This window comes from Phocoena sinus, chromosome 2, assembly GCF_008692025.1.
Source record: "Phocoena sinus isolate mPhoSin1 chromosome 2, mPhoSin1.pri, whole genome shotgun sequence".
NCBI classification, from domain to species: domain Eukaryota; kingdom Metazoa; phylum Chordata; class Mammalia; order Artiodactyla; family Phocoenidae; genus Phocoena; species Phocoena sinus.
Genome location: NC_045764.1, coordinates 79,352,273 through 79,379,419, shown reverse-complemented (window position 1 = coordinate 79,379,419; position 27,147 = coordinate 79,352,273). Strand labels below are relative to the sequence as shown.

The 27,147-nt window shown below is 37.7% G+C and overlaps 1 protein-coding gene across 3 annotated transcripts in view; it reads right to left on the bottom strand.

Annotated features, from left to right (window-relative positions):
* Positions 1-6,716: 6,716 nt before the first annotated feature.
* DNAAF4 (dynein axonemal assembly factor 4) overlaps positions 6,717-27,147 on the bottom strand; it is an 86,849-nt gene continuing 66,418 nt past the window's right edge. For 2 of the 3 annotated variants that reach the window (XM_032624053.1, XM_032624054.1), the window contains exons 5-9: positions 26,486-26,631; positions 25,077-25,186; positions 10,474-10,627; positions 8,963-9,068; positions 6,717-7,155 (exon numbers count right to left, since the gene is read on the bottom strand). In XM_032624053.1, the coding sequence (XP_032479944.1) occupies positions 7,046-7,155; positions 8,963-9,068; positions 10,474-10,627; positions 25,077-25,186; positions 26,486-26,631 (626 nt within the window). In that variant the 3' untranslated portion in view covers positions 6,717-7,045. The remainder of the gene's footprint in view (positions 7,156-8,962; positions 9,069-10,473; positions 10,628-25,076; positions 25,187-26,485; positions 26,632-27,147) is intronic. The other variant, XM_032624055.1, reaches the window with a different exon arrangement.

Sequence of the window (27,147 nt, the reverse complement as noted above, 5' to 3'; positions counted from 1 at the left end):
TGGTCTTAGAGTCATATGCCTTTAAAACATTTTAGAAGGGCAAATCACAACATCAACTAAATAAATTACTCAATTAATATTCTTTCAGAGAAAAAAAAAGAAGAAGGGCAAATCACACTTCAAAGAGAAGATGCTGGTAACCTTGTCATGACCTGAAGAATTAACCTGGTTTTATTGTTAGTACACCAGAGTTAGTTACAGTGAAGTATGTCTTAAGGCTTGTAAACAAAGGGAATTATCCTAAACTTTGTAGGGAAAAGGAAGCCTGTTATGTAGAATTGCATATATGATGCCATGAAACATTCCATTCATTAAACTAATCATCCGCGTTCTGAGTCCCTGTTTGCCAAGCAACTTTATTTTGATTTACCATATCAAATCTGCTTATAAGAGAAATGAATTTTCATTTAACCTACCGTGACAATGAACATCCTCAGTCAATTTCTGATTATGAATCAATAATAAGTAGGCAGTCTGTTTTATTTGTCTCCTGAGCTTGGTTAATGTGACTCTGATCCTTAAAGATGGGCCAGCTCTTGAGGGTGCTCTTGGGTCTTTGAGAGTGAGACTGGCCAGATCAATTCAATAAGGTAATGAAACACACCCTTGTTATCAGGCTTTTTGGGAGATCATATACCAACCTTTTCCCCAGATGGTATGTGCAAAAGTCCTTTGCTTTTTTATTCTCCACATAGATGAGGTTTGTTGGAAAGAACCTGGCTTGCCAATGGCAAGTGGTCTCTCCTTGACCAAACTCTAAACATGCTCCTCTGAGCCACTTTTTCAACTAGGCCTCATCCTTGTGTAAGCAGATGGGGTAGGGGTTCCCTGGAGAAAGAACTAGATATAGCTTCTTGACATAAGAGAAGCCGTTTTAGGCCTAAGCCATTTTGTGATCTAAGCCTGGCCACAATGCTTGTCTTTGAATAGGTCTCAGTAATAATGATCTTAAGGGAATAAAAGAACAAAGAACTCTTATCAGGCAAGAGAAGGAAGAATAGCAAAGATAACAATCAGATAATAAAGACTCAGTTCATTTCAATGGTAAAGATTAGCCTGAAGCACTGTTTTGAGCTATTCTGCAGAATTTAAACCCCCTCCAGGGCTCAAACACCAGATCTACTGGAAGCTAAGGGATGTTGACCTTTTCTGACCCTCATAGCTTCAATCACGCTTGGAACTCTGTCGACCTTTGCCCCAATTCTATGCAGAATTCTCTGCCCAAGCTCCTTCATAAATATGCATACACCAGCCAAGCCCCTTCATGAATATACATGTACCCTTAGCTTAAAACTTCCCTAATTTTGCTGTTCAAGGATACACTCCTTTGGGAAAGATCACCCGTGTTCTCCCTACTTATTGCAAATAATAAATGGGTCCTTCTTTCGCTCCTTCCCTTGGTTGCGTCTTTTGGCTCGACATCACCAAGAGGTGAACCCAGTTTTCAGGTAACACTTGGGCCTTGTCCTTAAGAGCCTAGTTGTAACAAGACTCTTGTTAAACCCTCTCCTTCAGCTCCAGGCAAGCCTGACTCTTAAGAAGTGCCCTCCTGGAGGAGCTCAACACAGGTCACAGGGTCACAGGGTCACTGGTGAAAGCAAAGGGGAGAGTAGAAACTGATCTGAGCTTATGCTGAAACTTGAAACTGCTATGGATATGGAGGTCAGAAGGGAGGATGGGCATGAATCCTGAATGGTGGAGAAACTCGAAACCATCACAACCAAGAGGTGGGTTCCATGACACCCGCCCCTCAGGTGAGCAGCCCCGACTCCTTTGCCCCCATGAGGGAAGCCCCACTCACCTGACTTGTCCCCCTGGAGTGAAAAGAAGCCCCACTTTTGAGTGTTGTGTGTCAATAACAGTGTTGTGTCACCGGTGGTCATGTTGATTAGCTGAAGAGAATAAGATTTTAAAAAAAAAAAAATCTTGTTAAATCGGTTTAACCACAATCCCACCATCAACATCTGATCACCTTCAATATCTAACCAAATTCCTCATCTCTCACCATCTCCCAGGTGATATCTGATCAAAATGGCCTGCCTTCAGCAGGAATCCTGTTAGGTTAGTTTAGCCAGAATCTCCCTACCCCTGATGTTTCCTCTCAGTAATTCTCTATCCACTGACAAGCCACCCCCTTCCCCACTTCCCCCCGACCGCACTATTGCTCCTTGGCTATAAATCATCACCTGTCCGTTCTGCAGTAGGAACTGAACCCAGTTCTATACTGAGTGCTCTTTTCTCCTATTGTAATAGTTCCTGTAATACTTGTTTTTACTGCTGTAACTACTGTCCAGCTCTAGTATTTTGTGATACTAGGAAACTGGAACAGGATATGTTTACTTAAATACATGTGTTTACTTTCCATTTAACTATTAGACAGCATTTAGCTATTAGGAGTAATACTTTTACCTCTGTCAGTAAAGAGCTAAAATGTGTAAAAGAAAGTTATCCCAAACCTGGTCTGGGACAAACCTTTTTTTGCTTGATGTAATTCTCTTTCTGGAAAGAAAGGAGGAAATGAGCATCCCTGACAAAATGCTTAAGCACGTTTAATGAGATAGAGACACATTTTGTGAAACTAGTTACTTACCCACCCTAGCTGACTCTCACGTGATTGTCAGTCAAGAGGCAAGTGGCATGTAAGAAAATACTCTTTTTAAAAATCTAGTCTAGGACTTCCCTGGTGATGCAGTGGTTAAGAATCCGCCTGCCAACGCAGGGGACGTGGGTTCGAGCCCTGGTCTGGGAAGATTCCACATGCTGTGGAGCAACTAAGCCTGAGCACCACAACTACTGAGCCTGCGCACCACAACTACTGAAGCCTGTGCGCCTAGAGCCCATGCTCCGCAACAAGAGAAGCCACCTCAATGAGAAGCCTGCGCACTGCAACAAAGAGTAGCCCCTGCTCACTGCAACTAGAGAAAAGCCCACGTGCAGCAACAAAGACCCAATGCAGCCATAAATAAATAAATAAATATTTTGAATAATAAATAAATAAAATAAAAATGTAGTCTAACAATAATCTAATTATTTCCTATTCCTATTTCCTATTATTTCTGTTAAAGATAAAAAATCACAGGCCCCAAATGGCAGCACTTGTGTTAAAAGCCCATGATTTAATACCTAACCTAACTGCAGTTTTGACCTTTCCCAGAAATGTAATCTTAATCAATCAATTTGGAATTTGCTGGTCAGCACCAAGAGGTAATCTGTCACTTGGGCCCTCTCCAACTCCCGCCAAGCCCCTAAAGGAAGAAGCAGCAATCTGCCTGACAAAACCTTTCCCAGCAAAAAGATGTCTTAGCCTAAAAATAATCCATTATTTTTTTTCATCAATAGCTCCCTTGTGCCCCACCCTTCGTTCTATAAAAACCTTCCCTTTTGTACAACCCTTCAGAGGGTGCTTCTAGTTGCTAGATATGATACTGCTTAAATTATGGATCACTGAATAAGGCCAATTAGGTCTTCAGACTTTGAACTCGGTTTTTTAACATTTCCTATTTCTATAAAGCATCAATTGCAAAATGGACTAACTAGCAGTTTTTCTTTTGCATGCAAGATTGTGATATAGCTTTGATATTTATTACCAACTTTGCGGAAAAGTTTTCTTTAGTTAATGTGTACACTGTGTATTTATGTAATAAGCAGTTATGGTAGGGGGTCCTCAGAGAAAGAGATCCAGGCATGGCTTTCTTGACATAAGAGAAGCCATTTTAGGCCTAAGCCATTTTGTGATCTAAGCCTGGCCACAATGCTTGCCCTCTGTAATAATAATCTTAAGGGAACAAAAGAACAAAATACTCTTATGAGGCAAGAGAAGGAACAACAACAAAGACAACAAATCAGATAATAAAGACTTCCCAGATCTATCTCAATGGTAAAGATTAGCCTGAAGCGAATTCTTGAGCTATTCTTGAGCTGTTTTGAAGAATTTAAACCCCCTCCAGGGCTCAACCACCGTATCTACTGGAAGCTAAGGGATGAAGATGTTGACATTTTCTGACCTTCATGACTTCAATCAACTAAAGCTTGGAACTCTGTTGACCTTTGCCCAATTCCATGCAGAATTCTCTGCTCAAGCTCCTTCATGAATATGCATGGACCCTTAGCTTAAAACTTCCCCAAGTTTGCTGTTCTGGGAGACACTGCCTTGGGAAAGATCCCCAGTGTTCTCCTTGCTGCAAGTAATAAATTCTTCCTTCTTTGGCTTGGTCATGTCAAAGGACTACCATGACAATTTTTTCTTTTAATAATTTTATTCATAGGCTTTAATGATCACACTATTATTTGGGAAACATGTTTTTATCATAAATGAAATGGGAATGTCTATATCTATATTTTAACTCTATCACTACTTCAGTCTAAGACAGAAGTCCCTTAATAGAAGATTGCTCAAAAAAAGGTCAAGTGAATACAAATGAGTGTCTGTTGCTTTTAAACCAAGACTTAGAAGATAGGGTCAAAAAGAATAACTAACTACTTAAGACTCCCTTCTTCTACCTCCTCCAAAAATAGATTCTTTTGCTCTTATGGTAGCTATTGGGGCCAGTTTTTGTTTTCTGATTGAAATAGGAATGAGACAGGAGGGAAGGGGGCAGGGCACAACCTTTAAAAGAATGACACAGCCATTGAGGATGCAGGAAAAAAACTAGTTAGAACCGACTAGGTCCAAGATGGCAGAAGATTCAACTTCCAGTAGCCCTTGAGCCTCATTACACGCTCATTGTAATATCAATACATTAGCTAAATGATACATCCACAGGCACCATGACAGCTCCAAGGCTGACCATAAAAGGCCAAAAAGTGGGCCGTGGCCCAATTCCTGGAAATCCCTGCCCCTTGTCCAAGATAGTAGGAATAATCCTCCCACCTGTGAAATTACCCAGCCGTAAAAACTATCCCCCCCACACCTCAGCACCGCTCTTGCCTTTTGAGACGGACCACATTCTGACTATGGAATGTGTATCTCTCTAAACAAACCTGCTTTCGCTTTACTATGGCTTGCTCTTGAATTCTTCCCTGGGCAAAGCCAAGGACCCTCACTTGGTGGCCTGTCCCAGGGACTCACCCAAGACCTGGGACATGACCATACTCGTGTGCCCCGTTTTTCCTGCAACAGGAAGAGCCTGAGGAAAGACCAGTTTGGTTAAAGTATTTTGAATGTCAAACTGGTATGTGTCAAACAGAATAACCACCTCTATTTTGGTTACATTTATTTTTAAAAATAAAAGCAAACCAGGGGAACTTCCCTGGTGGCACAGTGGTTGAGAGTCCACCTGCCAACGCAGAGGACACGCGTTTGAGCCCTGTTCCGGGAAGATCCCACATGCTGCGGAGCAACTAAGCCCGTGCACCACAAATACTGAGCCTGTGCTCTAGAGCCTGTGAGCCACAAGTACTAAGCCCGAGTGCCACAACTACTGAAGCCCATGTGCCTAGAGCCCGTGCTCGGCAAAGGAGAGGCTACTGCGATGAAAAGCCCATGCACCACAACAAAGAGTAGCCCCCGCTCACTGCAGCAACAAAGACCCAACACAGCCATTAATTAATTAATTAATTAAAACAAAAAAACCAAACAAGTGTTGATTATAAGAAAAAAGCAATCCTGTCTCACCAGAAGGTCTGATAACTGGGCAGAACTGCTATAGAAGTTATCAAGAGTTGCTTTATAGAAGTAAAATTTTCAAGGTTGCTGAACTAGGATACTCTTACATATTCAAAAAAGTACTGCATTTTTTCTTTAAGAAAGAGGCTGTTTTATGATCCACTTGAATGACACCTGATGAACAAATACTATAAAACTTACTCCTAAAAGTTTTGTTTTGTTTCACAGAGAAATGTGAATCACAGAGAAATGTGACAACTGTTGGATGCAAAAGGGAAGCTGTACTGGTTTTGCTTAATGCTTGCATCATCACAGAGATACAACACAAGTGGTGGTGCAATGCAGTGTCACTATCATAATACTCTAAGTTAACATTTTCACCTTTGCTTCCTTTTTTTAAAAAAATTTATTTATTTATTTACTTTTGGCTGTGTTAGGACTTTGTTGCTGTGAACGGGCTTTCTCTAGCTGCAGCGAGCAAGGGCTACTCTTCGTTGCGGTGTGTGGGCTTCTCATTGCGGTGGCTTCTCTTGTTGCGGAGCATAGACTCTAGGCACACAGGCTTCAGTAGGTGTGGCACGCAGGCTCAGTAGTTGTGGCTCTCGGGCTCTAGAGTGCAAGCTCAGTGGTTGTGGTGCGTGGGCTTAGTTGCTCTGCGACATGTGGGATCTTCCCGGACCAGGGCTCGAACCCGTGTCCCCTGCATTGGCAGGCGGACTCTTAACCACTGGGCCACCAAGGAAGTCCCTGCTGCCTTCTTTTGTTTTTTTCCTGATGTACTTGAAGGTACTAGAAAAAATCTCACTAGAAAATTTATCATCACCAGATAGTGTTATGAAATATGATCGACACTTTGGCAAACACTTCCCACAACTAAAGTTGAAGATAAGGTTTCCCAAACAGTTGTTTTACTAGGGTAAACTGGTCTAACCTCAAACAACAGGTAGTGGAGCAGTATTTTTTTAAAAGAAGGTTCTGTGCATTTGGAAACTAAGTCAAAACATCAGTATTGATTATACCAAGCCCAATCATTCAGACAATTAAATAGAGTAGTATATAATACAAACAAAAATACTTTATAAATACCATCTTTTATTTTAAACTTCTCCTTGTTAAAAATGAATCAGTAAGCATCCTGGTAATCACAGCAACAAATATTTTGTTAGTTATAAGGGCAAGCTGAATTCAGTAACAAAAAAAATATGTTGTAATATGAAACAAATAATTAAAATAGATTATTCTTACTTTTACTTATTCAAAAACCACTGAAATCAAACATTTCATTTTCTACAGATTTATAATATTCTTCCCTGTACAGAACTAAAGAGAAAGTGATTCTGTATAATCAGCCATAATATGCACAGATTCCTAATGCCTCCAGGTATTTTTGTAAAACTTAGAACAATACCTAGTACAATACCTAGTTGCTTCTAGTAGTCATTAAGATTTTAGTTCTGTTCCTTGAATTATATTCCGAATCTTCTCAGCATCATTTTGTACAATTTTGTTGGATGGATCAATCTTAAGGGCAGCTTCATAATCCTGTAGGCCTATATTTATATAGCAATGATGATGAATAAAATATTTTATAAATACTTGTGTTATCTAAACAATATTTTTAAAAAATAAAAAGAATCATTAAATCCATGGTTCAGCACAAGCAACAGGTTTTAGTCAGATTCCCATTTTCACATACATGGTCTCTAAGAGACTGAAGAAATTTTTCAGTAATTTCAGAAATAATTATGATTTCATTCAAGATTCAGTCAGAAGCAGTTTTTTTAAACTGAAATACAAATAAGCTAACAGCTTAAATTCATTAAAGCATGAATAGACTCAAAACTCATATATCAAAAGGACATTTTTATCACCTCAATGAAAAAGTAATAAATGTCACCTTATTTCAAAATTCTAGATTTAAAAATATAATTTTGGTAGACTCAATCCATACTTTATATAATTTACAGACTATAGTTTGTGCTTTTTTTTTTCTAATTATCCTATCTACAAAATTTCTTTGAGGAAAATTGGTTAAAAAGGAAAGCATTGTGGACTGGATGTTAAAAAATATATAACTGAGGGCTTCCCTGGTGGCGCAGTGGTTGAGAGTCCGCCTGCCGATGCAGGGGACACGGGTTCGTGCCCCGGTCTGGGAAGATCCTACATGCCGCGGAGCGGCTGGGCCCGTGAGCCATGGCCGCTGAGCCTGCGCGTCCGGAGCCTGTCCTCCGCAACGGGAGAGGCCACAACAGTGAGAGGCCCGCGTAACGCATAAAAAAAAAAAAAAAAAAAAAAAAAAATATATATATATATATATAACTGAATCTAAATCTTTAACAAAAATATCAGTGAGAAGAATTTCTAAGGAAACTTGACTTCCAGGTGCTATTGATTTGCCATGCCACTTCAGGCAAATCACTTAATGTCTCTAAGTCTCCATTTTCTCATCTTTAAAATGAAGGGAGGGTCCTTTTAGCTCAAAAAAGTCTAGGATGCTGTAATTCCTAAAGAATGCTTACAGTGTTTCATTCCTGTCTTGATAATTTTTATCCTCATGAAGCTGAATAAGACTCTTAAAAAAAGGATAGGCATATAAATCTAATTTGGATGCTTTGGTTGGAAAAACCTAAAAATGGCAGAAACAAGCTTACAAACAAGTCATAAATAACAAAACTATATAAGCTAAAGCCAATTCCCTGGCAAGACATCATCAGGAATAGGCCTTTAGGCCTTGAATAAAGGGAAACTGAATGGGAATCTGGGTAGGGAAGTATGGGAAGAAGAGCACTGAAGATAAAACTCGGGGGCAACATGAGTAACTGCAAATAGTCCTTAATTACATTAAAAATGAAAAACAATAAAAATTAAATTAAATTAAAACAATAAAAATTAAATAAATATGGCTTCCATACACATGAGGCTGAATTACAAACCTTAGTACGGTCTCACAAAAATAAGCAATTGATCATACATTGTGGTAGATCAGTTATTTCTGAGCTTATGAATGTATGTATGTATATATGTATGTATGTACTGTCTGTGTGTCTGACCAAAGAAGCTCATTTTAAAATTTCCATTATATCTTAAGTGACTCATTTATCACACATCTTTCCACAAAAAATCCTGTCTGATACTACAGCATCTCCCTAGACCTAGAGAGATGTTTATATCTTGTGTTAATTCCCTTCTACAACAATGATTTTTTAAAATATTTCAAATCATCTTTTGTTTTGTCAGATAAATTGCAAAGAATAAATTAAATGCTAAAAGTATAAAATAATGGAGTCATCTTGAATAATGGCAATGACTTTTTTTAGAGTATAACTTGGAACTTAAAACATTTCTGTCATTTCTTACCTTCTACATACAATTCTAGTTGACAGAATGCTGTTCCACGTCGTATGTGTGCCTTCATTCTTGCATTAGCATTGTCTGCAACAGGTGGTGTCAATAATTCTAGTGCCTTACAAAAAAAAATAGGGAAAAATATAATTTCCTAATTTAAACGAGCAAAAACATGATAAAACTCAACTTTAAAACTAGCCTCAAGCCCTCACCCACCTAAATTTTTGGCTTAACTAGGACAGGAATTTATCAAATACATCCATTTATGTTGAACAATTTTAGGACTTGTTCAATTGTTCCTATACGAGATTCATACCCTTGCCCCGAAACTTATGATTTAGTTTATCATTTGAAACCTCTACAGCTTTACCTTTACTAGCAGGGATGATTAAATAGCATTAATTTAATTAATGCTATTAATTATAGTATTATATATACTATATATAATGCTTTTATATTTAAATTTGGTGATTCCGTTTATTCATTCATTCAATAAATATTTGTTTGTGCCCGAAATTATGCTACTAAAAGGAAAACTGGATCACAAAAATATTGTCACATCTTCAATAGCTTAATGAGATCAAAATATGAGGACTAGGGCTTCCCTAGTGGCACAGTGGTTGAGAGTCCACCTGCCGATGCAGGGGACACGGGTTCATGCCCCGGTCCGGGAAGATCCCACATGCCGCAGAGCGGCTGGGCCTGTGAGCCACGGCCGCTGGGCCTGCCCCCATCCAGAGCCTGTGCTCTGCAACAGGAGAGGCCACAACAGTGAGAGGCCCGCATACCGCAAAAAAAAAAAAAAAAAAAAAAAAGGACTTGATTGTTTCCTCCATATCCTCAATCTCAAGGAGACACATAAGAGATTTTGCATGTGATTTCCCTTAAAACAAGTTACTTTGATATGGGGGGGGGGAACAGAAAAATCTAGAAGTTTAAGAAAATGACATGATATTCATAATGGAAATTAGAATATACTAAGTTACTCTGAATATGGAAAAATAATCATGGAGATATCCTTTTACTGTGAAGCAGTAGTGACACCAAGTGTTCTTCTATCTCGCATCAAGTCTGCAAAACTTTAATAAGAAAAAAGGTGAGCACAAACGGACAACCATTTACTAATTTCCTTCTGAACTTCAACTGATACACCAGGGCAATTGATAGGGGATCTCTAATCTAATTTGAAGTCTCAAGAAACACTAGTTCCTTGCCCATTAAAAAAAATTCTTTTGAGGGGGAATTCCCTGGGGGTCCATTGGTTAGGACTCTGTGCTTCCAATGCAGGGGACACAGGTTCGATCCCTAGATGGGGAACTAAGATCCTGCAAGCCACGTGGCATGGACAAAATTTAAAAAAAGAATTTTTTTTTCAGTAAAAAGATGTAAAAAGCAAGATTCTTAAAATCCTTGCAACTCACTTATTCAAATTTAACTGACAAAAGATAAGGGCATCATTTAAACCAATAAATAGGAGCATAACAATTTTAAAGCACCATATATAAATAAATAGATACACATACCTTAGAAGAATCTTCTATGGCCTTGTGTAAGTTTTTCAGTTTTAGATGGCAAGCAGCCCGATTCAAATACAGTAGTGGAATCTTATTATTTAGTCTTATGGCTAAGTTGTACGCATTAATAGCTGCCAAATAGTTTTCTGTTGCAAACAATTTGCTAATGAGACGAAAACATAAAACAAAAACAATGTAACACTAAAAGAGAAACACAGAAATAATATCTAATGATATTTGGCACAGGGGATGGATGGCTTCCTTTCTTTCCATTCCTTGTAAAATGGACATTGCGGGTGGCACTAAGCCCACCTATCCTCCATACATCAGCATGTAATCTGAACGGGACTGACCTCATCTCCACCTCCAAGGGTAGCCAATCAATAGCTTAAGCCAACAGGCATATTTCCATCCACCCTGCTACAATAATTGACAAAGGGATGGATTTATGACCTAAACTGGTCTATTGAGAATGAAGCCTGTGATTTTATTACCAAAGTTGGAGAACGAAAAATTGGGAAAACTCCCCCTGCTGGACACAAATGAAGAAAGCATATAAGCCCAAATTGTTGCTGACCATTTTTCATACTGTGGGAGGAGCTAGCACTAGAATAAAGTTGATACTATTGAATTATGAAAAGGATAAAAAGGCAGTTAAGCTGTTGGATCAAGCTTTACCCGAAATGTAACACACCTTTGGCTTTTTAGTTATATAAGCCAATAAATTCCTTTAAACATTAAGTCAGTTTAAATTGGGTTTCTCAGTTACTTGCAAAAAAAAGCATCCTAATAAATACACTCTTTCAGTTCAAACCTTCCAAAATTCTCTTCAAATAAAGAGATGTACATAATTAAAGGATGTATTTAAAACATAAAGCATCTTGTTTGTTTTTCATGTACAGTTCCTGGTGTTTCAAAAAATGCATAAACCAAGGAAAATAGAAAATACTTTGCCAAATATAAAAGTGCCATAAAAACAACACTTTGTACTTTGTATTCATTTCCAGTCGATTGTACTGTACACTTTACAATTCTAGAATAATAAACACGATGACTTCAAAAGTAGACCCATAAAAGGAGACAGCAAATCATGAATAAAAGGTAAAATGACACCACTGTGACATTTAACCTAAGCCTGACTCAAGTTTAGAATAACATCCTCAAACTAGAAAAGCTAATTCTGTGGGAACAGTTTACCTTTCTGAAATGTCTCATTTCAGCTAGGATGTTTCTGACTGCAAGGAACAGAAGTTCAACTCAAACTGGTTTAAACAAGGAAGGAAATAGATCACCTCACATTAAACAAGTTCAGAGGGAAAGGCTCCATGCCCAATATGATCAGCAGAACAAGGATCTTATCAAGGCCTCAGGTTCCTTCCATTTCTCCACCCTACTGGACTCAGCAGCTACTTCATCCTGGAGCTGGTTTTCCTCATGCATAGTTCAAGGTGCCACATTCAGGCACAATATTCATTAGAAGAAAATGGCACGGAATTTTCTGCTATATGCTCCTTGAGCGCAAGAAAACCTTGCCCAGAAATCTCCCAGTTCACTTCCTTTCCCATCTCACTGACCAAAAATATCTATCCTTAAAATATATTTTGCCTTAAAAAAATTTTTTTGCCTTAAAAAAACCCACCAGTTTCTCCTGTTCTCAATCCTTCTACCCATTCTCTCTCTCTCTCTCTCCAGTTTCACTCCTCAATGTTATATACTACTGCTGTTTGGGAACATTTAAAAAATTCAACAATATGACCATCTGTCCATGTTAATAAATATAGAGATATACTATTTTTGCAGAGATTTTTACAGACCACTCTCTCATTTGTGCAAGGATTTCTAAAACCAGTCTCCTCCTACTGAGAGACACTTAGGTGTTTTGTTTCCCAATACTTAGCTTTTATAAACAATATTATAATACACATTACTGCACATATACATAAAACATACACACACACCAGCAGTGTAATGAAAGTAATCCTGATTTGTTGCAGTCAATCAGAATTTATAGCTGAACTTGGGACAGGGTCCTCACCCTAAGTCACATAGGCAAGGTCTACACACCTAAACAAAATAGGGACTCCGCCAACAAGGATAAAAGGAGATGATAAATGTTGGCTAGATAACCTATTGTGGCTACTACAAACCTTCCTTTTAAATTAATTTAATTTTAAAATTTACCACTTTAACCATTTTTAAGTGTACAGCTTAGTGGCATTAAATGCATACACACTTTACACACTTTTGTACAACCATCAGCACCATCCATATCTAGAACTTTTTCATCTTCTCAAAATGAAACTCTACACCTATGGAACAATAACTCCCCATTCCCTCCTACCTTTGACAACCACCATTCTTTTTCTGTCTCTGTGAGTCTGACTACTCTAGGTACCTCATATAAGTGGAGTCATATAAGGACAGTATTTGTCCTTTTGTGCCTAGCTTATTTTACTTAGCATAATGTCTTCAAGGTTCATCGTGTTGTAGCACGTGACAATATTTTCTTCCTTTCTAAGGTTGAATAATAGTCTCCTGTATGGATAAATCACATTTGTTTATTCATTTATCCATCAATAGACCCTTGGGTTGCTTTCACCTTTTGGCTATTGTGAATAATGCTGCTATAAACATGGGTATACAAATATCTGTTTGTGTCCCTGCTTTCAATACTTTTGTGTGTATATCTAGACAGAACTGCTGGATCATATGGGAATTCTTTTTATTTTGGTCACGCTGCTGCACAGCATGCAGGATCTTAGTTCCCTAACCAGGGTTCGAACCCGTGTCCCCTTCAATGGAAGCACGGAATCCTAACCACTGGACTGCCAGGGAATTCCCTCATATGGTAATCCTATTTTTAACTTTTTGAGGAGCCTCCATACTGTTTTCTCTACTGTGCACTACCATTTTACATTCCCACCAACAGTGTTCAAGGGTTCCAATTTTTCTACAACCTCACCAACACTTGTTATTTTCTGTTTTTTTGTTGTTGTTTGTTTTTTTAATAATAGCCATCCTTCTGTGTGTGAAGTATTATCTCATTGTGCTTTTCATTTGCATTTTCTGAATGATTAGTGATGTTCGACATCTTTCCACGTGTTTATTAGCCATGTGCATATCTTTGAAGAAAGGTCTATTTAAGTCCTTTGCACATTTTTTAATCAGGCTGTTTATTTTTTGCTGTTGAGTTGTAGAAGTTCTTTATATGTATTCTGATATTAACCCTTGTCAGATATATGATTTGCAAATATTTTCTCTATTCCATGGGTTGTCTTTTCACTCTGTTGACAGTGGCTTTGATGCACAAAAGGTTTTAATTTTGATGCATTCCAAAATAACCATTTTTTCTTTTGTTGCCTGTGCTTTTGATGTTACATCCAAGAAATATGGCCAAATCCAATGTCATGAAGAATCCTTTGTTTTCCCCTAAGAGTTTTATAGTTTTAGCTCTTATGTTTAGGTGTTTGATCCATTTTGAGTTAATTTTTGTATATGGTGTTAGGTAAGGGTTCAAATTCATTCTTTGGAATAAAGGCTCAAAATGAAATGAAAACTGGATATCCAGTTTTTCCAACACCATTTGTTGAAAAACAACATCCTTTCTCCATGAAATATTCTTAGCACCCTTGTTCAAAATCATTTGACCATATGATTTTCATATGTGAAGGTTGTTTCTGGGCTATCTATTCCATTGGTCTATATCTATATAAACCTTATATTAATACATTTATTTGGAGCTCCATTTTTCATCTTTAATATAAGTTTACAGTTTTGTAATGTAACAGTTTTAACAGAAAAAATCTCCCAGATTCTAAGGGAAGAACAGCTTACAATGAGCAGTATCAAAAGTACCAGTGTAGCATGTAGGAAACAAACCAGTGTAGCATGTAGGAGGGAAAAGTGGGGAGAAGGATAAACTGGGAGATTGGGATTGACATATAAACACTACTATATATAAAACAGACAACTAATAAGGTCCTACTGTATAACACAGAGAACTCTACTCAACACTCTGTAATGATCTATATGGGAAAAGAATCTAAAAAAGAGTGCATATATATATATGTATAACAGATTCACTTTGCTGTACACCTGAAACTAACACAACATTATAAATCAACTATATGCCAATAAAAATTAAAAAAAATAAGAGCCACTGTAGGAGGCATAATAGCAAGAAATATGAAGTATTAAACATTTTTAATGTTTACATATATATTAAAATATAAATCCAAATGAACATTATATTCTTTAAAGTTCAATACCAGTACAAACATCCAGTAAAGCATAATTTGCTTTATGGCTTTCAGAATGGTTCTGAACTCAGAAATAGCTGAATTTCAAAAGGAAAGGGAAAAAAAATTAAACCTGTCTTAAGAGCAGTAGCCTTTGAACACCAAATTTAAACAGAGAAGCTAATAATCAGTAAGTCTCGCCTGACGGCTCCAAATAAAGCAATGCCAACGAAAAGAATTATGCAAAAGTACTCATTCAAAACATATTGAGTCCTTATGGTACTGACTGTACAGAAAGAACAAAAGAGACGTGGAGAATTGCAAACACTCCTGTCATTTTTATGACGATTGATTGGTTTGACTTTGTAAAGAAAGAAACATTCTGATTGGCAATGGCCAAAAGGGCCAAACATTTTGAGCAACAGTTCAGCACAGGAGAAGCTACAAGAAGTAGGAGTGATAAAAAAGAAGCAATGTGGAGGGAAGTAAAGAAAGGGGCAGAAAAGAGTTAAGAGAAATCAAAAGCAGTGGGGCTCACATTGATACTAGGTATAAAATAGATAACAAATGAGAACATACTGTATAGCACAGGGAACTCTACTTAATGCACTGTGGTGACCTAAATGGGAAGGAAATCCAAAAAAGAGGGGATATATGTATATGTATGGCTGATTCACTTTGCTGTACAGGAGAAACTAACACAACATTGTAAAGCAACTATACTCCAATAAAAATTAATTTAAAAAAAAAGAAATGACTAAAGGAAGCAAGATGTAGAATTTGTACGTTGATAGTACTGTTCTTTGTATACTGAGATGTTACAGATTATATGTCACACCGTCATTTTATATATAGTAAGAAAAAATCTGCCAGTTAAACTATAACAATGTTTGCTTATTTAAAAAAAAAAAAAAAGCAGTGGGGCTTAGAAACAGCAATGGAGGCAGAGAGTAACACATATTCCAATACAAGACACAACAGCTCTGTTTTGTGGGTAATAAGGACTCTAACAGCCACCTACCCCTCAAAAGACTTTTAAGGTCCTGGTTTCTTTCAGCATCTTATGTGGGTAGAAAACATTCCTGGTATCTCAAGAGCTTCTAAAACTGAGTATTAGTGCACCTTAGTGAAGGAACATCAACCAGCACAATTTAGCACTCAGGATGGAAGGAGGAAAAGGATACTGCATAAAAAATAAAGTGACAAGTTAGGCCATTATAGGGACTGTACTGCAACAGAATATTATGGGCTGTAAAATACATACAATCAACAAACAAAATTATAATTATGTCAAAGAAGTCATCTTAGAATATGGCTTCTAAACTTCTTTAAGTCAGGCAAAAGGTAGCAGCATAAGAAAACTGTCTTACCTCCATAAACAAATAAAGTTGTAAAAAATGCGGCAGAGCAAGGCAGATTTGGCAGATCTGTTCTGAAAGTAGGCAAGTACAAGAGGATACTGGGAGACAATTCTCCATGGGTCTTTTACCCTGCGTGTCATATGTCAGATGCACTGACAGCTTCTGTTTGGGACTATCTTTTCAAAGATGCTTGTATAGTGCACAGCCTTGGAAGATAGAGATAGTGTCTCTCTCTGGGGCAAAGAATAGATTTGTTCACTGCTCAGTATAATAAAGATATGATCACCTTGTGAGGCAAAAATTGGACAAGTTTGCTAATAATCCTCTATAAAAAACTGTGTTCCTTAAGCTTGGTCTTCTCAGCTATGGTACCAAACCTACTGTGTGTACAGCATCCACCTAGGTCCCCCTCTGCATTGGCCCCATGGGACTTTAGGGGCAGAGGGAACCAACATGAAGATCATGCTGTTTGATGTGACTTGAATAGTAAAGTCCTTTCTCTTTGACTCATGAGTCTCCTGACTTCTGTCAGCACCTATGAAACTGTGGTAGGCTAACTCTTCACAGTCCTTGCCAGGGCATGGATCCAAACCAAAGTGTTAGAAAGAAATTCAATCTGGCAAGTAGAACTGTATGCTGTGTTGGGAGAAGCTGGTAACAGGTGGTTAACAATCAGTAACAAAAAGTCCAACGTGAAGTAAAAGGACATCCAGACAGGCAGATAGAATCCAGCTACAGAAAATTCACAAACAGCAAGCAAACAGAAATTCAGACTGGCACAAGTTGGTACTAGGTTAGTCGGTCATCAAATAGCAGGCTCCCACACACAAAGCTGGGGTTCAGAACAGAATTAACTTGGGTGGAAAGAGAATAAGTGAAAGCAAAGCAGAGCCTCAGTCTTAAAAGGACTGGAGTATTGGGCAGGCTATAAAATCTGACACTTAGGCCAAGAGAAAAAAAAAGAAAATTCAGACACTAGAATTAATGTAGGTAATTTTACGTAACAACAGTAATATGATGCTGGGTGCTAGATTGTAGAATTATATGTCCTTAATTTCCTCCTATCTAACATTACAATTTTCTGTAGAGAGTGAGGTATGCAGATAGCATTCAAGTGGTCCTAATGTGGGGGAAGAAGGAACTTTCAGACTGGGGTTAAGAGAGTATCCAAAAAAACTCATGCTAAAACTCAAGCACAAAGTAACATCAGTGGGACAGAAAAATGATTCATCTAACCTTATATGATTATAAGTGACTGGAAGGGTAGCTATAATTTACAGATTCTGAGTCATGTAAGGCTGTTAAATAACACACCATGCGAATATATAAATTAGAGCACAGAAACTCTGTTTTACGTGAGATGTTCTCAGTAAAAAGCTATCTGGTACAATGTTAATTGCCAACGGTAAAATGTTCTCATGAGCAAATAAAATTACCTAAGCTTATAAATTTTCCTGAAAGGTAGATTTGGCATTTAAAACTAAGACTTGGCAGTAGAATGCTAGGTTAAAAAGATGAAAACATTCTATGGCTTTTTCTAAGAGTCTCTTTTGAGTAGATACAATCCCATAAACAGTTTTCTCAAACTATTGCTCTTTTGGAAGTCTTGTCCACTTCTACCCACAGGTTTAAAAACAATAAAGGACAGTTGGATTGTTTTTGCCTGTGTAAATATAGAAGGCTAGCATGAAACAAAGCCTCTGGAGATGAAAGTATTTTATCTTTTGGCTTAAATTCAACACTGCTTCTGAATGGGTTCTATTATGTCTGTTTCTGTCTTTTGTACTGCACTACATTGCCAGAGAGGATACATTTCTCTCTAATAATTAGTACCTTTCCTTTTATCTGTTTGTACTTGGCACTATGATTAACTGTACTTTGTTTCCCTGGGTGTCACTAGTTACTAAGTTTTCTTCCATCTCTCCTCATTTTTAACTCTTTTCTTCTCCTATTTTGCTTCTCTTTCTTATTCTACCTAATTGGAGGCAGTGAGGCAAAAAGGTACAAAAAACAACAGAGACTGAAGTGATTACAATCTACCAGTCACACCTGACTGCAACCAAGTACACTTTTGCACGAGGTTGCTGGCAATTCATTGCTTTTGCCAGCAGTCACACGCACACGCACACACACGTCTTTTGCTGTACTTGTCAAATGCCAACCTCAGCTCAATGATCTTATCTGCTCTTTCCACACTTAAATCGAAATCACAGCATTGGTATATCAAAAATAAGACCAGACCAAACACTGTCTAAGATGTTTAGCCAGTCCCAGCACCAAAAACATCTTATGCCAAGGACTTTCTAATCATCTCCATCAACCTGCTATCTTTGGGCTGATCAAAAAGCATGCTTCTTCTTTTTCCTCACATGAAAGTTCGTATTTGCTGGTCTTTCCTACTCATTCCCCTCTATTCCTTTGCACTTTCTTATTCCTGCTCTGCCATAACTGACTCCAACTCCCACCCCAGTCCTTCCAGGGTTCGTGCCCCGGTCCAAGAAGATCCCACATGCTGTGGAGAGGTTGGGCCCATGAGCCATGGCTACCGAGCCTGCGCGTCCAGAGCCTGTGCTCCGCAACGGGAGACGCCACAACAGTGAGAGGCCCGTGTACCGCTAAAAAATTAAAAAAAAAAAAGAAAACAAGGGAGAAGACTCAAATCAATAAAATTAGAAATGAAAAAGGAGAAGTAACAACTGACACTGCAGAAATACAAAATATCATGAGAGATTACTACAAGCAACTCCATGCCAATAAGATGGATAACCTGGAAGAAATGAACAAATTCTTAGAAATCCACAACCTGCCGAGACTGAACCAGGAAGAAATAGAAAATAGGAACTGACAAATCACAAGCACTGAAATTGAAACTGTGATTAAAAATCTTCCAACAAACAAAAGCCCAGGACCAGATGGCTTCACAGGCAAATTCTTTCAAACATTTAGAGAAGAGCTAACACCTATCCTCAAACTCTTGCAAAACATAGCAGAGGGAGGAACACTCCCAAACTCATTCTATGAGGCCACCATCACCCTGATACCAAAACTAGACAAAGATGTCACAAAAAAACCTACAGGCCAATATCACTGATGAACATAGATGCAAAATCCTCAAAAAAATACTAGCAAACAGAATCCAACAGCACATTAAAAGGATCATACACCATGATCAAGTGGGGTTTATTCCAGGAATGCAAGGATTCTTCAATATACGCAAATCAATTGACATGATACACCAAATTAACAAGTTGAAGGAGAAAAACCATATGATCATCTCAATAGATGCAGAGAAAGCTTTCGACAAAATTCAACACCCATTTCTGATAAAAACCCTCCAGAAAGTAGGCATAGAGGGAACTTTCCTCAACATAATAAAGGCCATATACGACAAACCCACAGCAAACATCATCCTCAATGGTGAAAAACTGAAACCATTTCCACTAAGATCAGGAACAAGACAACATTCCCCACTCTCACCACTCTTACTCAACATAGTTTTGGAAGTTCTAGCCACAGCAATCAGAGAAGAAAAAGAAGTAAAAGGAATCCAAATTGGAAAAGAAGAAGTAAAGATGTCACTGTTTGCAGATGACATGATATTATACATAGAGACTCCTAAAGATGCTACAAGAAAACTACTAGAGCTAATCAATGAATTTGGTAAAGTAGCAGGATACAAAATTAATGCACAGAAATCTCTGGCATTCCTATACACTAATGATGAAAAATCTGAAAGTGAAATTAAGAAAACACTTCCATTTACCACTGCAACAAAAAGAATAAAATATCTAGGAATAAAGCTACCTAAGGAGACGAAAGACCTGTATGCAGAAAATTATAAGACACTGATGAAAGAAATTAAAGATGATACAAATAGATGGAGAGATATACCACGTTCTTGGACTGGAAGAATCAACATTGTGAAAATGACTCTACTACCCAAAGCAATCTACACATTCAATGCAAACCCTATCAAACTACCACTGGCATTTTTCACAGAACTAGAACCAAAAATTTCACAATTTGTATGGAAACACAAAAGATGCCTAATAGCCAAAGCAATCTTGAGAATGAAAAACAGAGCTGGAGGAATCAGGCTCCCTGACTTCAGATTATACTACAAAGCTACAGTCATCAAGACAGTATGGTACTGGCACAAAAACAGATATATAGATCAATGTAACAGGATAGAAAGCCCAGAGATAAACCCACATACATATGGTCACCTTATCTTTGATAAAGGAGGCAAGAATATACAGTGGAGAAAAGACAGCCTCTTCAATAAGTGGTGCTGGGAAAACTAGACAGTTACATGTAAAAGTATGAAATTAGAACACTCCCTAACACCATACACAAAAATAAGCTCAAAATGGATTAAAGACCTAAATGTAAGGCCAGACACTATGAAACTCTTAGAGGAAAACACAGGCAGAACACACTGTGACATAAATCACAGCAAGATCCTTTTTGACCCACCTCCTAGAGAAATGGAAATAAAAACGAAAATAAACAAAGGGGACCTAATGAAACTTCAAAGCTTTTGCACAGCAAAGGAAACCATAAACAAGACCAAAAGACAACCCTTAGAATAGGAGAAAATATTTGCAAACAAAGCAACTGACAAAGGATTAATCTCCAAAATTTACAAGCAGCTCAATAACAAAAAAACAAACAACCCAATCCAAAAATGGGCAGAAGACCTAAATAGACAGTTCTCCAAAGAAGATATACAGATTGCCAACAAACACATGAAAGAATGCTCAACATCATTAATCATTAGAGAAATGCAAATCAAAACTACAATGAGGGCTTCCCTGGTGGCGCAGTGGTTAAGAGTCTGCCTGCCAATGCAGGGGACACCGGTTCGTGCCCCAGTCCGGGAAGATGCCACATGCCGTGAAGCGGCTGGGCCCGTGAGCCATGGCCACTGAGCCTGCGTGTCTGGAGCCTGTGCTCCACAACGGGAGAGGCCACAACAATGAGAGGCCCGCGTACCGCAAAAAAAAAAAAAAAAAAACCTACAATGAGATATCATCTCACACCAGTCAGAATGGCCATCATCAAAAAATCTAGCAACAATAAATGCTGGAGAGGGTGTGGAGAAAAGGGAACCCTCTTGCACTGTTGATGGGAATGTAAATTGATACAGCCACTGTGGAGAACAGCATGGAGGTTCCTTAAAAAACTAAAAATAGAACTACCATATGACCCATCACTCCCACTGATGGGCACATACCCTGAGAAAACCATAATTCAAAAAGAGTCAAGTACCAAAATGTTCATTGCAGCTCTATTTACAATAGCCAGGACATGAAAGCAACCTAAGTGTCCATTCAACAGATGAATGGATAAAGAAGATGTGGATGGGGAGAGTGGGAGGGAGGGAGACGCAAGAGGGAAGACATATGGGAACATATGTATATGTATAGCTGATTCACTTTGTTATAAAGCAGAAACTAACACACCATTGTAAAGCAATTATACCCCAATAAAGATGTTTAAAAAAATAAAAAAATAAAAAAAATTAAAATAGTTAAAGTGGCAAAAAAAAAAAAAAAGAAGATGTGGCACATATATACAATGGAATATTACTCAGCCATAAAAAGATACGAAATTGAGTTATTTGTAGTGAGGTGGATGAACCCAGAGTCTGTCATACAGAGTGAAGTAAGTCAGAAAAAGAAAGACAAATACTGTATGCTAACACATATATATGGAATCTAAGAAAAAAAAAAAAGGTCACGAAGAACCTAGTAGCAAGACAGGAATAAAGACACAGACCTACTAGAGAATGGACTTGATGATATGAGGAGGAGGAAGGGTAAGCTGTGACAAAGTGAGAGAGTGGCATGGACATATATACACTTCCAAACGTAAAACAGATAGCTAGTTGGAAGCAGCCGCATAGCACGGGGAGATTAGCTCGGTGATTTGTCACCAACTAGAGGGGTGGGATAGGATGGTGGGAGGGAGGGGGATGCCAGAGAGAAGAGATATGGGAACATATGTATATGTATAACTGATTCACTTTGTTATAAACCAGAAACTAACACACCATTGTAAAGCACTTATAATAAAGATGTTAAAAAAAACAAAAAACAAAAAAACCAAGGGGGACTTTGACTTGATGTGCAGTGTAAATTTTTTTCAAAAGATATATCTTTATCATAAAGTGTGAAAATGAATGCAACTTTTAACAAGAGGAAAAACAAAACAAAATCGGGATAAACCATCTACCTTTGGCCTTGACCCAATTTTCTCCACTCTTCTTGAGGACAGTACAGCCACCTCTTCTGTCTCATCTGCACATCTATTCAAACCTTTTCTATTCTTAAAGAAGAACAAAACAAAACAAAATCTCTGAAAGTTTCTATTCCATTGGCTTCTGGGAGTATTTTTATGTACTCCTTTATTTTACCAGGTCTTCAAATGTTGGTAGGTCACAGGGTTTTATCCTCAGGCCACTACTCCTCTGGTCTACGTGCTCTTTTCAGATATCTCACCTACTCTTGTAAATCACCTGCTACATAAATGCTGATAACCTCCAAATCCATTAATACACTGTTGGCCTCTCCCCTGAGTTTCAAACTTGCTGGACACTGTCAGCCAGACTGACCAAGAGGCAGCTCAAACTTAACATATTCAAAACTGAACTTACCTACATTCCCTCCTAAATGGCCCTCTTCTAGAGTTCTCTAATTCAGTTGGTGGCATCATATAATCAATCATTGAAATGAGAAACCCAAAGTCGCCCACAACTACTCTTCTCTCACTCCCCAACAATCACTCAAGAAGTCCTCCCTATTTTACCTCCTGAATATTTCTCACACTGCTCTCCTCTTCACCCTATAACAATGTCATAATGGTTCAAGACCTCTGCCATAGTTTCTGCAACACATTTTTCCCCACCTTACAGAATAAAATATAAGAATAACACAAGGCCACTGCCTATTTTTCTAGGTTCATTTGGCATTATTCCTAGCACCAAATTTATGTTTTAGGAAGCAATAAACTACCCAGTTCCTGACCTATATATCACAGTATTCTTGTCTCTGAGCTTTTGCTCATACCGTCTCCTCTGCTATTGCCTTTCTGTCCTTCCTCCTGAAACTCCTTCTTATCATTAAGAGGAGCTCAAGTGCTATATTCTTTAGGAAGCTCTTCCTGAAACTACCTTTCTTCCTTTAAGGTTAGGTGCCCCTCTTCTGTACTCTCATTTTACCTTGTTCTTTCTATGTATTGTACTTCCCACACAGTGTTATAAGTATTTGTATTTTCTATGTATTGTACTTCCCACACAGTGTTATAAGTACTTGTATATGTCCCTCTTCTCTACTGATCTCTGTAGCTCAGAGCCTAGCCTACAGTCTGACAAACCACAAGTAATCAACAGATATTTATTTAATGGTTTAATAGATGGAGAAGAAGGAGAGGGGATTTTTGTTGGGAGTAAGAGGAACAAACCTGTCAGCCCCAGGCTTCTGAACTACAGAAAAATTGTTAACTCCAGCTCAACTCCACAAATCAATCTCTGGTGTTGTTATCAGATACGAGAAAAGACCAAGGATGAACAGAGAGAAGATGAGAAAAGAAAAACACAGATTTTGTGGTTAGACAGATAAATCTCCCCACCAAAGATGTCCACATCCTAATCCCCAAAACCTGGGAATATATTAACTAAAATGGTTAGTTAGAAAGAACCTTGCAGATGTGATTAAGTCAAGGATCTTGCAGTAGGAGATTATCCTGGATTATACAAGTGGGACTAATGTAATTACAATGGCACTTATAAAAGAAAGAGGGAGGCAGGAGAGCCAGAGTCAGACAAGGAGAGGTGACTATGGAAGCAAAGTTCAGAGTGATGCAACTGCTGGTTGGGGGCCATAAGCCAAGGAATGTGGGCAGTCTAAAAGCTGGAAAACCCAAGAAAATAGATTCTCCCTTACAGCCTCCAGAAGGATTGCAACTGATATCTTGATTTTAGCCCAGAAAAACCCATTTTAGACTTCTGACCTCCAGAACTATAAGATAATAAATTTGTATTGTTTTAAGCCACTAAGTTTGTGGTAGTTTGCCATGGCAGCAATAGGAAAATAATACAAAAGTGTATAAAATGAGATAAATAATATCTACAAAATTGCTTCAAAATATGAACTCGAATTACCACAGAATATAGCAGAATTCATTGTTGTTAACTGTCTAAATTTTACACATAGAGCCACATATAAATAAATAAAAGGATTGTCTGGATATAAAATGATAATTTGATAATCTTTTAAAGATGGATATGACTAACCAAAGTAGCTCTAGTTTTAAAGAACCATGATTTTTTTTCTAATAAATTTATTTATTATTTATTTTTGGCTGTGTTGGGTCTTTGTTTCTGCACACAGGCCCCTCCCTAGTTCTGGCGAGCGGGGGCCACTCTTCGTTGCGTTGTGCAGACTCCTCACTGCTGTGGCTTCTCTTGTTGCGGAGCATGGGCTCCAGGCACTGGGGCCTCAGCAGTTGTGGCACGCGGGCTTCAGCAGCCGTGGCTCATGGGCCCTAGAGCACAGGCTCAGCTGCCGTGGCGCACGAGCTTAGTTGCTCCGCGGTATGTGGGATCCCCCTGGACCAGGGCTCGAACCCATGTCCCCTGCACTGGCAGGCGGACTCCCAACCACTGTGCCATCAGGGAAGTCCCCAAAGAACCAAGATTTTAAGGGAAGTAGTATGAAGGACTTATGTTAAACGTTAAGTGATTTTAAAAGGGATTTTGATAAGCAATCCAAAAGACGTGATATTTTTCATTTCCATGACATATAAATACAAAAGCAATAAAAATAAGAGTCTTATTTGTTATAAGATCTGACTTTTTCAATATGGAAGCACTACCTACAGAATTGGCATATTTGCATTATTTCTCCCCCAAACTCACACACACACATGTCAAGATAACTGGAAAATATGTAAGTATTAATATCTACATAAATTTATTATAAATCTCATGGGCAGAGTTCAAACAACTTACTTTCCTTTGTCCTTCAACCATTCTGGGTTCTTTTCCTCTTCTTTTAAATCACAAAGTTCAGCAATGTCAGTATTCATTGCTCTTCGTGCCTCTGCTTGTTTATGTAGCCACTGAAATGAGAATGAAGTTCAATGAAGGACACAAAAGTCTTGTTTTATCAAAAGTTACTTTTAGATTTTCCATCTTCCTATACAAGATGGAAATACTATGTTATGGACTGAATGTCTGTGTCCTCCAAAATTCATATGTTGAAGCCCTAATCACCAATGTGATGGTATTTGGAGATGGGGCCTTTGGGCGATAATTAAGCTTGGATGAGGTTATGAGGATGAGACTCCCATCATAAGATTAGTGTCCTTATAAGAAGAGGAAGAGACCAGAGGGCATGCTGGCACCCCACCCCACCACACCCCAGCATCCTGACCCTGGACTTCCCAGCCTCCAGAACTGTGAGAAATAATTGCCTGTTCTTTAAGCCACCCAGTCTATGTACTTTGTTATAGCAGTCTGAGCAGACTGATAAAATAATTGATGGTGGTGATTTTAAACTTCTAGTTTTTATACATTTTTAAGCTTTTTTTTAAACTTCACTAGCTGATTAAGATCAAATGTATAAAAATTTCTAGTCCAAATTTCATCCAAATTTCTGGGAGTTCATGTGAATATTGTTTTATTTTTCTTGTTTATAATGTATATATATATATTTTACATTATAAAAATATATAAATGATTTTTAAAATTATAATTTTATAGTTACAGAGGTACTTTTATAAATAATAAAATATAGAAATATGCTGTTAATAATAAGAAAAAATTAATATTTATTAAGTGTCATTATATCTTAAGGAGATTCAATTATTTCCACAACTTTTCAATTGAGGTATCAGTTCACACCTTACAGTAAAAAAAAAAAAAAAAAGCAGTTCTTAGTGCTTACACAACTAAATATACAATATTCAAAATCCCAGAGCTCAGGAATTTATAAATGAATGAAAGATATTAATGCCAAATGTCACATTAGAAATACTTGATATTAATAATTAATTGTAATAAAATAATAAATTTACAAATCTTTTCTTACCGCGACATACACCGACCCAAAGTTTACAAATCTATTATGGAAAATGATGTATTTGATAAAATAAATGCACATGCAACATTTTATCTCCTGGGATAAGCAACAACACTGGATATTAAACCAGTGTTTTCTCATCAGCATTCTGGAGCCAAAAAAGAAATAAAAATCCTGCAAAATATATTTTTATCAAAAGGAAATATTAAATTTTTTCATGAAGTAATATCTTTAGCCTAATGAATACTTTAAAAATTCAGACCCAGTAACAGTTTCAATATATGGAATAAAAAATATTTTCATTGTGGTCACTGTAACTAACAGCAAGTATACTAACCTCCTCTTCTGCTGCTACCTGTGATTCCCGGAGAGCAGTTGGGAATACTCGAGGGGTAAAGTTGATTTTAATATTGCCGACAGAGCGAGGAGCAGGAATACTGTCTTCCTTTAACTTCTCAAAAAATATAATTTCTGAATTTCTCCCTTCAAAAACAGTATTAGCAACTAAGTTATTTATCTCTCATTTCCTAGTTAACAAACTGACTTTTAAGGTAATTACACATTAAAGCTACTTCTAAAATCCTATACAAATAATCCAAACATATTTTCTATAATAAGGCATGTAAAATCCCTAATTGAAATTATGGCAGCTAATTATCTGTTCTTTCAATGACCTCAGCTACTTTTCTGGGGTTCTCTTTGTTAAACCACACAGTGTCTAACTTACATTCACTATAGAGGAAGCCACTCTAGGCAACTTAATCTACATCAACTCTAGAGGAGGGCACCTAGGCAAAGCCATCATTTTCCTTAAGCTCTGATATCAGTATCTTCTATAAGCTCCCTGGTGATGATATAAAAGTTTTTCAGCTATTAAAGACAGCTAATGGGAACAGGCAAAGAGTTGTAATGAAAGGCCATACATTTGTATAAAGGTAGTTAGATGTAATAATTATTAAGTCAATATAAGAGAAGAAATTAATCTATATGTTAGAATAT